Here is a 10,467-nt window from a genome sequence, read left to right on the forward strand (position 1 = left end):
AAACCCACCTGGCACCCACAGCTACACCTGCAGCCCTGCCACACGCTGTGCCCAGCCCATGGGGACACTCCATGTCCAGCAGAAAACTCCACACCTGTGGAAAGACAGGCTCATAGGGCTGGTAGGAGATGCAGCAGCTGGATGGCTGCTTATCCCCCTGGCTCCAGGGAAAAAGAGCAGCCAGGAGGAGCAAGCAAAGGTAATGGCAACAGCAGGGCTGAGAGCAGAGGGAGCCACCGCTACACGCAAACTCCCTCAGCCAAAAGCTTTGTTCCTACAAGGTCCCAAATGCCCCAGAGTTCTTCCACCAATGCCTCAGGGAGGCTTTCCGAGCACTTCATCATCCCCTGCTTCACAGCTTGCTTCAGCAATTCCAGGCTTTCCCCCTCAAACCCCAGATCTGTCCCACCTGCCCAGATAGCCACATGTGCTTTGCATTCCCCACATTCCTCCAGGCATCTCAACAAGCTCCTCCAATCTGCTGCCCACCACAATTCCAGCACCCAGGACCCACGCCTGTGCTCCCCACCCCCTACCACATCGAGGCAGGGTCAGTGTCCTTGCACTGCATTTTCTGGTCATCCACAGATTTGCAAACAAGCAGGCTATGTTGTGAGCTCGTTTGCAGATCTGCGAGTATCAGCATAAATGATAATGCAGAACGAAAAGTCCTTGACAGTGTCAGACACTTGGGCTTTTATTTGTTTAACAGCCACTGTTACAAGGCTGGAGGGGATGGAAACCCAGCTGCTTTCCTGTAGTAAAGGGTGCAATGGAGAGAATCGTTTCCAGAGCAGTCCCTCTGCACAGCAGGGACAATGCCAATCACACTGGAACCACACGGAGTGCTTTGGGTTGGAAGGGACCTTAGAGACCATTGAAGTCCAACCCCCAGGAGCAGGGACGCTTGCTCGTCTAGTGCAGAAAACGAAAAAGCACCAACTGCTCCTCCAGCTATTCCCATCCAGGCGACAACTCCCACAGCACTCCTTGAAGAGGGGAACATTCCCCCGGGTGCCAGACCCTTCCCAAGATCTCCCATTGCAGAAAAGAAAGGCTGAACGAGACACAAGCTATAAAAGTTGCTGCCCGAAGCGCCGCTAGCACAGATAAGCTGCTATAAACCAAGATAGCCTGCAATTGCAGGACTCAGGATTGCTTCTACCCCTTCTGTCTTCCTGCCCATGACTGTGGGCAGTGTTTATACCGGGATAGTTCTGGTCCCTGCAATACAGGGGCACGGCCACCAAGTCCAACCTGCTCTCTGGATGGCGCAGAAGACAGAGGGATTTGGGGGGCTTTGTAAAGCTTGCAGAGCTTTACGTTCCTGCCAGGTCAGCCTGATGACTCTGCTCCCTTTCTGCTCGCTCGCTACGTCCTCGTTTAAAGCAAAACAAAAGAGAAAGAGAAGCGCCTCAAAGATTTGTCTCCGGCACGTTCAAATCCTCATAGGCGTTCTGTTCTGAGGCGGGCTTGTAAGAGCGCAAAATACATAAAAACTAAGAGGAATGCCTGCCGTGCAAGGGGAACGGCCGTGTGTTTACACACGGCAGAGGCGGGGACACAGAGCAGACGGGGAGAAAAACCATCCCGGGAGAAAGGGATGCGCACCCCGAGCCCATCCCCGCGGGGCACTTCCCGGGGAAAGCGGCACGCCCGGGGGAGCCGAACCCTGCCAGGGGCACACCGGGGGGCTCGGGGGGACCCTCGCTGTGAAGGTGACCCCCGCACACACCTGGCACGGGCGGCAGCAGCCCCCCACCCTCGGCAGGGTCGCACCTCCGCCCATCCCAGAAGGCTCGGAAGGGACGGGAGGAGCCGTGCCCGTCACTGCGGTAGCGGCGAGGGGTGGGAAGGGGCGCTGCGATCGCGGGGAGTACCGCACAGGTGATGGCAAAGAGGGTCGAGGGAGCAGCCGCGAAGCCGGCGAGGGAAGGGGGTGGGGTCCGCGCCCTCGCCCGCCCGTTACCTGGGGACGCAGCTGGGGCTGGAGCCGTCGATCTCCCAGGTGGCGAAAAGGTTCATAGGCACGGGCCGCCCCAGGGCCCCGGTGCCGCCGGGGAAGCTGAGGCGGCTCCGCTCGGCCGCCGCCGCCATGGCTGTGCCCGCCGCCCTGGCGCGCGCCCACCGCGCCGGGCCGCCCCGCCCCGCCCGCGGGGGCGCGTCACGGGGCGGGGCCGGGGGGCGGGGCCGGGGCCGGGGGGCGGGCCGGGGGCGCGGTTACCGGCGGGGCGGGGCTCGAGGCTGGGTGGTTCTGCCGAGGGGGCGCGGCCGCGGTTCGTGGGCGTGGCCGCGCGGAGGGGCCGCGGCCGCTCTGAGGGGGCGCGGCCTCGCCGTGGCGCAGGCGCAGACGCGGCCGCCGCGCTTCCCAGGGCCGGGCGGAAGCGGCGGCGGGCGCGCACCGGAAGCGGCGGTGGCAGTTTCCGGGCGGCTCCGTGGCAGGGCGGGCGGCGGGCGCGACCATGGTGCTGCTCACGATGATCGCCCGCGTGGCGGACGGGCTCCCCCTCGCCGCCTCCATGCAAGAGGATGAGCAGGTGGGGCCGGCGGGGTGGGGCCGGCGTGTCGGTGAGGAGCGGGCGGGGGGCGACCCGGCGGGACCCGCGCAGTCCCCTCACACGGCAGCGCGGCTCTGGCACGAGCGTTTGCCTCCCGGTGCGGGCGGGCGGGCGGGCGGGCGGGAGGGGCAGAGGCAGCGGTGCTGTCGGGCCGGTGCGGCTCCGGTAGCGCCCCAGCAGCCCGTTGTCCCTCCCTGCCCCCTCAGTCAGGCCGCGACCTGCAGCAGTACCAGAGCCAGGCGAAGCAGCTCTTCCGCAAGCTGAACGAGCAGTCCCCGACCAGATGCACCCTGGAGGCAGGAGCCATGGCTTTCCAGTGAGTACCGGGAGGGGTGCGGGGGGTACCGGCTCCGCTGCCGTGGCAGTGACCGAGGGCTCTCCTGGGTCCCGGTGAGGGATTGCTGGAAACGGGGAGGCCTGGAAGAGGTGGCCGGTCAGCCCTGCTGGAAAGGGACAGTGTGCGAGCTGTCACTGCTGGGCACAGGTGTCTGCCACTCGGTTTTCATCCAGGTTCCTTGTTCTGCCTTTGCTGCAGACAATGCAGGTTCTGTTCCCTTTCTGCTTTTTTGTTTCTTTGCGCTCTCTGCTGTGCCTTGGCTGCGTCTTCTGGGCCTCCTGTCTTCAAAGAGAGGTGTCCTTGTGAAGGCAGTCTGGCAGTGCCACCGTGAGCTCCTCCTGTGCAGGACTGTCCTCTCTGTGCCCTGTGAGAGTTCAGCTTTCCGTGCATTACAGCACACCGAGCATCTCTGACTATTTCTATTGTTATTGTCTTAATATCTGACAGACTTCTTCCTCTCATCTAGTAAATTCAGTCTTATTCTTGCTAGATTTGTTGGGCGTGTTTAATTAATTTCCTAAACTGTTTGGGAACTCCGGACTTCAAAGCACTTTTGGCATTCTCCAGTAGTATTCCTGCAAGAGAGCATGGATGTGAAATAAGGAAATCTTACAGAGGTCAGACATCCTTATTTCTTAATAGCAGGGCAGGTGGAGAGGCAGGTGAGCAGAGGGGGAATTGCCAGTCCCTGAAAGGCAGGAAAGCTTGTGTGTGAGGAAGGAAATGCTTCTTTCTCTGACATGTCATTACCTGGCAGAATAATGCTTGAGAACTTAGTCAAGATCCTGCCAGAACTGTGACAGGAATACCCGCAGGGAGTCTCAAAGCTCGGGTGCCGGGTGGGGTCTGCAAGCAGAGTTGTGTCGTTGTGGCAGGAATGTGCCAGGATTCCCAGAGCAGGATCCCCCTGGGCTCCAGGTGACTCCGGGTGCCTGGGTGTGTGTTTATGGCTGCCTGAGGGGGAGGTGGCCTTTGAACACAGGGCAAGGTTGGTTTCAGGACTCTGCTCCAAGAGCCCTTTAGCAAATCTCCCACCCCGTCCCTTCCCTCAGAGATTCAGCGACGTGAAGAGATGGCAGTGGGAGCTTTTTGGGTGGGCAATCTTTGGTAAAAGCCGTGAGGTTCTGAGGGATGCTTTTCTTGTGGTTGTCTTACATATGCTAACTGTGACAGGATTTTGAAAAAAATCTTCTCTCTGGGCTTCTGGTTGCCTTTGATAGGGAGCTAGAGTTGCCAAAGGATGGCCCTGATTGTCCCTTATCTCCTGTTGGATTGGGATGCTGTTGCTGGAGTTAAGTGCTAAGGGCTGCTCTTGGTTTTTTTTCTACAAGCTAAATCTTCACAGAATTTAAAAACTCCCTGGTTTCTGAGTGTCCCCTTGGCACAGCATGGGTGCAGCTCTGCCTAGCAGTGAATTCTTGGGAAAGAGCCTGTGTAGGTGCCAGTAAATCCCTTCTTGAGTTACTTCCATGATGCAAGCAGAGCGATGTCTGGGAAGGCAGCAACACTTGCCCAGGAAATCAAAGCCTCTTAGTGGTGGCTGTAATGACAGCAGTTGTGACGAGGAGGGAGGGCTTGGGCAGGCCTGTTTTGCCAGCTGTCTCAAAGGAGCAGCCAGGTTACCTGGCTGGCAGACAGGCAGGCACAGGAGTGTTCCTCCTTCTGGGCTGAGTTACTCCCTGGATAGGTTTTGCTGGCCACTGACAGCTGCTGCTGCAGAGCACTTGCTTCTGCCTCCTTTGGGGTGGGACATTACAGCAGGGCCTGTGTTGAAAGAACACTTTCAGGTCAGAAACTTTCCTCTGCAGGAAGGGGATGTGACGGGGGAATTTGAGATTTAGTCTAAAATAACGCTGACAGATGACCACACCGCTTGTTAACGCAGCACAACCAATCTTTTTCTGGCCACATCAGAGCTCTGACTGCTGAGGGCAGCACAAAGCAGGACAGAGCATTTCATGGGGGGAGTTAGCAGCATGGCCAAGGGTACTGCTGAGCTTGCTGAGGTGGTGTTGAACATCTTTAGCTTCATCAGTTCAAAGCAGAGATGAGCCTTACTGAAACTTGAAGTGTAAATTGTGAGCACTTAGGTGATTTCTGTCAAATGCTATGCCCAGGTTTCAGCTGCAAAAGCTGTGTCACCCTTCCAGCAGCAGCACTGGGGACTGTGCAGGTTCAGGAGCACCGACTGCTGTGCTGTCAGTGAGCAGGTGACCTTTGGCTGAGGAATGGCTGAAGTGACTCTTACCTGTCATTTAACAGCAAGCCTTGGCCTTTGCTACTGTTACTGGGATAAAGCTTTTCTCTCTTAAAATGTGCAACATGATTACAAGGAACCTGCTGGCTGCACTCTGCAGAGCTAACAGTGGCAAATGGCCACATCTGCCCCCTGTGTGTGGACGTGCAGGCAGGTGCTGTGCTGAGGCTTGGAGGTGCACACAGAGTATAAAACTGAGGAGCCCAGCTGTGCAGCAGCTCTGGTCTGAGGTCGACAAAATTATCTGAATCGGGGGCAAAGTGAGGTGAGCTCACTCTCTGTGGTGCTGACAGACCAACTTTAAATCCAACACACTGAATATCACACCAGGGAGAAGGAAGTGGGAAATGCAGCTGAAGAGCTCCAGGCAGGACCAGGTGGCCCAGGCAGAGATAAACAGACCTGTGCTGATGGGACCTGTTCCTCAGAGTGCTCTCACCTGGAGAGTGCTGCTCCAGCTGTGCTGTCAGAATTCCCTTCTGGCACTGCTTCTCCTCGCCTCAAAAGATTTGCTCAAGTCTTGCTCGTCGTGGCAGTGGTTAAATCAAGCTCTGGGTGATGATCTGTAGCAACCCCAATGTGGCAAGCAGGTCTCCATGGGTAAGGGAAGAACAGAGGCTTGATGATGTAGTGTAGGATTAATCTGGGCACTGATGCAGTCTAAGCTGAGGAACACAAAAAGGAACAAAGGCCATGGGCACGTGGGGATGTGCTGTGGAACGGATTATGGCAGCTGGAGTTTCTTGCTATTGGTTGGGGTGAAGCAGTTGTTGATTGAAGGCTGCCAGGGTTCACACACAGACCATAGAGAGACAGGAGAAATGGATCCTGCTGAGCCCAGGAACAAGGTGAGGATGGCTGCTTTAAAGGACATGGCCCTGGTGGGGTGTCTGGAAAAACACTGGGGAGGGGGGGAAGTTGTTTTGTAAGCCTGATTGTGTTTATTAACAAAATTTTAAGCTGCTTATTTTACTGTGGTGCCCTCAGGACCTGGATCATTTCTTTAATACACCGCTAATCTTTATGCTAACCAGACTAATGCTTAATGGCATTACTCAGAAAGTCAAAGGAAGGTAACCTAAAAGTAGCATTCACACTCCACCCTGAGGAATACAGATAAGCATTCAAAAGTGTTTACAGGGCTGTTTACTGTCTCCACCCCCTTGGTTTTGGTGGGAGTATTGTAGCCTTTATTTTTATATTGGCTGAGCGAGGAGGAAGATTCAGTTGGGAATGTGGAGCAGAAGAGTGAAGCCTAAATCATCTCCAGGTTGGTGCTGGGGTGAGAAGAGGACCCATGTGCCCTCAGCTGGGGGGCACAGCAAGCAGCTTTACCCAGCAGCAGGTGTGTGCTTTGGAGCTCCTCACCTTGGAGAACTGCTGGCATGGTCACACCTACCCATGGCGAGCCTGGGAGGTCATCAGAACCCATCCAGCACCAGCACCGCTCCCCAGCTGCCCCTGTGGTGATGCATGTGCGTAGCAGCACCCCTCCAACTCCCCTCCAGGCTGCTGGTGGTGGAGGAAGGGGATACCCAGCCCTCTGAAATGGAGAGGGACAGCTGGCAGTCACTGGGTGACTCCCCAGCACGCTGAGACCAATTCCTGTGCGTGTCTCCTCACCTCAGTGCTTCAACTTCCCATTTGTGGGTCTCAGGTACTTGTGCTGCCAGTTAGGGATGTGTTGGCCACCTTCCCCTCTGCTCTGCTGGCAAACTTTCCTGTGCTCCCCTCCTCCTGCCTGCAGGGTGTCCTCTCTTCTATACTCCAAAACTACAACTCTTGTTGCTGGTATTTTGTGAAGCTAATGGTATTCACAGGCCAGCTTTTGTTCAACTGAAGTCAAAGCCCAAGACTGTTGGCATGGGTGTAGGGTCTGAGGCTACAAGAAAATTTATTTTGGCTGAAGAAAAGTTAAGCCATTGCTTTGCAGAAAGGTTTACACTTGATCCAGATGTAGAAAACCAGAAGTTCTTGTGCCCAGTTCTCATTGCCTCATAGGAATAAAGGTGTGCAGGGTGGTGTTTGACAGGACAGGTTCAAAACTGATTGATTGATTGATTGATTGGTGCTCTCTGCCATTCTTTTAGCTACATCATCGAGAAAGGAGTGTGTTACCTGGTCCTGTGTGAAGCTGGATTCCCCAAGAAACTGGCCTTTGCATACCTGGAGGACTTACACTCAGAGTTTGATGAGCAGCATGGCAAGAAGGTTCCCACAGTGTCCAGGCCCTATTCCTTCATTGAATTTGGTGAGGCCCCTCTCCCTGTGGCTAGTCAGGGAACTTCTTGCTGGGAGGGAGCAGCAGCCACGGGATTCTCTGCAGCTTGTCCTGTTGAACTGACAGCTCAAATTCTTCTTGGTGCTCGAGACATGGGTGTTGTGAGCAGGAGAGCTGAGAAGTGCTAGGGGAATGGTACATGTCCTTAGATTCAGATTTCCTGCTTTTAGTCTCTTGGCCTCACTCCAGTGAATATTTGCATGTAGTCCTTCTGGCTGTCTCAGCAGTGCTCCCCCTCCTCCTGCAGCCAGGAGCTCTGTGCTGGGTGAGACTCCCCCTGACAGCCCTGTCTCCTTCCAGACACCTACATCCAGAAAACCAAGAAGCTCTACATCGATAGCCGGGCGAGGAGGAACCTGGGCTCCATCAACACAGAGCTGCAAGATGTGCAGAGGATTATGGTGGCCAACATCGAGGAGGTCCTGCAGCGAGGAGAGGCCCTGTCAGGTACTGGGGATGGCCAGTGTTTGCTCACACTTCTGTCTCCTTGGACAGCTGTGTGGGCAGAGTGTCTGGGGGGAAAGGCTTCACCCTGCTGAGAAAAGCAGTGAAGCCAGTGGGTGTTTCAGCTGGAACAGCTGGATCCTGAAACATCTGGTGCTTCTGTGGGGAGAGAGCAGCGCCTCTCAGCTCAGGGGGGCTCTCATCCCACCAGGAATAGCCCTGGAGCACGGCAGGGAGGCACCAGCCACAGAGAAACTTGTACACTTTATGTAACATTTGGGGAACAGTCAGTTAATCCTAACTCCTCTCCCCTTTTCCCTTTGGCAGCTCTTGATTCCAAGGCCAACAACTTGTCCAGTTTGTCCAAGAAGTACCGGCAGGACGCCAAGTACCTGAACATGCGCTCCACGTACGCCAAGCTGGCGGCCGTAGCCGTGTTCTTCATCATGCTGATTGTCTATGTGAGGTTCTGGTGGCTGTGAGCCCGCCCAGCCGTGGAGGAGGGAAAGCCAGTAGCCTGGCAGGTGGATGTGTGCAGGACACTGCTCATGGGGGATGTGCATTAGAATCCACACAGGACCATCACCTTCGCAGGAGTGTCCTGGAGCTGTTGGGTGGCACCACCTGGCTACTGCATCTCTTAGTGGAGCCTAACAGTTGGTGTAAAGGCTTGTTGTTGACTGCAGGCTTTTCCTCTGAGGCAGTTTGCACTAGGATACTGCAGAGTTTGGCCTCCCAAGGTTCTTCCCCCTCCTGGGGCACTCTGGGAACAGTCAATCAGTGCTGTTTAGCATAATCACATTGTACATCCTCCTGTTGAGTAGCTCTAGTGGGAACTGGACTCTAATGAACATTCCTTGTGTTGGTAATGTTTGCTTTTTTAGAATCTGGGTCTGCAGTTATTTTTCTTTTTTTCTTTTTCAAGACTCCCCCGTTTGAAGGTAAATATTTCACTGTACATAAACCAGCTTTCACCTCTGTCAGAATACCTGTTGAGTGTTCTGTGTCTGACATCCTGGCTTGTTACACTTTAAATTGCTTTAGGAAGAAATGGATGTTAAACTATGCCTTAAGATACATTCTGTCCAGTACTAGGAGGGGCAGTGGGAGGCTTCTGTATTGACTGGTTCCTGCAAAATTAAGCACCAGGTTTCTAAGTGTCCACTCTCCCTCTCCTGACAGCTGTGTGTGACAGTATGTTTCCACATGAACGGGGTGTGTAATTCATTGCTGTTGTAATGGGCACAGTGCAAACTATGTCAGCACTCTCTATTTTTCCCTTCTAGCTGCAGATTCACTACATTATTTCCTTCCTTTTTGTAACTGTGCTTTCTTTCTGAAATGTGTCAAAACTGCCAGCATTTCATCTCTGGGATCCTTGTTTTCTTTCTCCCTCTTTTCCTCACCCAAAACAACCAAAAAACCAAAACTCTGAATGTTGTTGTGAAGAAAAGGCAGTGTTTCTTTAAAGAACACTTTAACTTTACATGAAGGATTAGGATAACTTTAAAACAGTGGAATCCTTTGGAAACACAACCTCTTTTACCCGTGGTCACCTTCTCCCTACCTCACTTGGGAAGCTGAAACTGTAGGTGAAGAAAAACTCATTATGGGGCAATAGTATAGAGCTTCTTCTTTCTTATGGGCCAATCTCTATATCACCAGTGTAATGTGATTATTTTTGTTTTTAATAATTGTTTTTGGTCCACCTGTGCTAAGAATAACATTTTAGCAGTCAGATTTTGGTTTTATTAGGGAAAAAAAAAAAAAAGGAGAGAGAGAAAAAGAAGAAACCCCGCAGCTCTGCTGCACTCGAGTGTCTGCCACTTGGTAGAGGAAGCAGGTGGTGTGACAGAAGGAGGTGTCAGGACTTCCCAGCACCTTTTACAAGCACATAACCTCGTGCAGTTCTGGATGTATAAACTGTGACCTGGAAGTGTTTCCTGCCACTGGCTGGGGAAGCACAGCTGTTGTGCTGTCTGGGAATGCTCCCCAGCTTGGCACCTCGTTGGACTGGCAGAATGCAGTCAGCACTCATCCACCGATGAACCCAGCAAATCTGAGCTAAAGTAATCCGGTTTCTGCATGATGCCTCTAAGTGTTACTTTGTAGGCTGCTTTATTATAATTATTATCGTTATTTTAAGTCCTTTGAAGTGGTGTCCCTAGCAGGTGAATGTCCCAGTGCTGTAGGTGTGTGTGATGTAGGTGCTGGAAGGTCTCACCGTTCAGACACCGCCCGTCCGTGGATTGTTGTGGCTGAGGGGGGGTGATGTTTCTGCAGCACGGGGGAGCAGCTGCCTCCTGCAGCCCCCGTGTCAGCAGTGAAATAAATGCTTCTGAAAAATCCCCTCTGCGGCCTGGAGCGTCCTGTGTCTGCTTCCTGTGACCCTGGGGCTGCTTTCCTTCCTCCCACAAGAGGGTGAAGAGCCCATAGATGGAGCCAGCTGGGATAAGGATTCCCTTTGGGAGGCGGAACTAGTTGAAAGACGCGATCCTGACCATTTTCTGCTGGAGAAGCTGAACTCTGGTTCTGGCAGGGCTCTCTCCCTGCTGCCCCATCTCTGCCTGTCGCAGGCAGCCTCTGGGCG

At 54.1% G+C, this 10,467-nt stretch overlaps 2 protein-coding genes across 11 annotated transcripts in view; one reads left to right on the top strand and one right to left on the bottom strand.

Moving 5' to 3' along the window:
• The window catches only part of PACS2 (phosphofurin acidic cluster sorting protein 2), a 75,662-nt gene extending 73,533 nt beyond the window's left edge, over window positions 1–2,129 (bottom strand). For all 10 annotated transcript variants that reach the window (XM_015636612.2, XM_015636606.2, XM_015636605.2 and 7 more), the window contains exon 1: window positions 1,970–2,129. In XM_015636612.2, coding sequence (XP_015492098.1) covers window positions 1,970–2,097 — 128 coding nt within the window. In that variant the 5' untranslated portion in view covers window positions 2,098–2,129. The remainder of the gene's footprint in view (window positions 1–1,969) is intronic.
• Window positions 2,130–2,404: 275 nt separating this feature from the next.
• Window positions 2,405–10,226, top strand: SEC22B (SEC22 homolog B, vesicle trafficking protein). The gene is made up of 5 exons (XM_015636924.3): window positions 2,405–2,537; window positions 2,765–2,874; window positions 7,243–7,403; window positions 7,734–7,880; window positions 8,205–10,226. Exons 1-5 carry the CDS (start codon window positions 2,463–2,465, stop codon window positions 8,357–8,359), a joined length of 648 nt encoding a protein of 215 aa, XP_015492410.1. The 5' UTR covers window positions 2,405–2,462; the 3' UTR covers window positions 8,360–10,226.
• The last annotated feature ends 241 nt before the right edge of the window (window positions 10,227–10,467 follow it).

The sequence above is a fragment of the Parus major genome, chromosome 8 (genome assembly GCF_001522545.3).
Source record: "Parus major isolate Abel chromosome 8, Parus_major1.1, whole genome shotgun sequence".
Classification (NCBI taxonomy): domain Eukaryota; kingdom Metazoa; phylum Chordata; class Aves; order Passeriformes; family Paridae; genus Parus; species Parus major.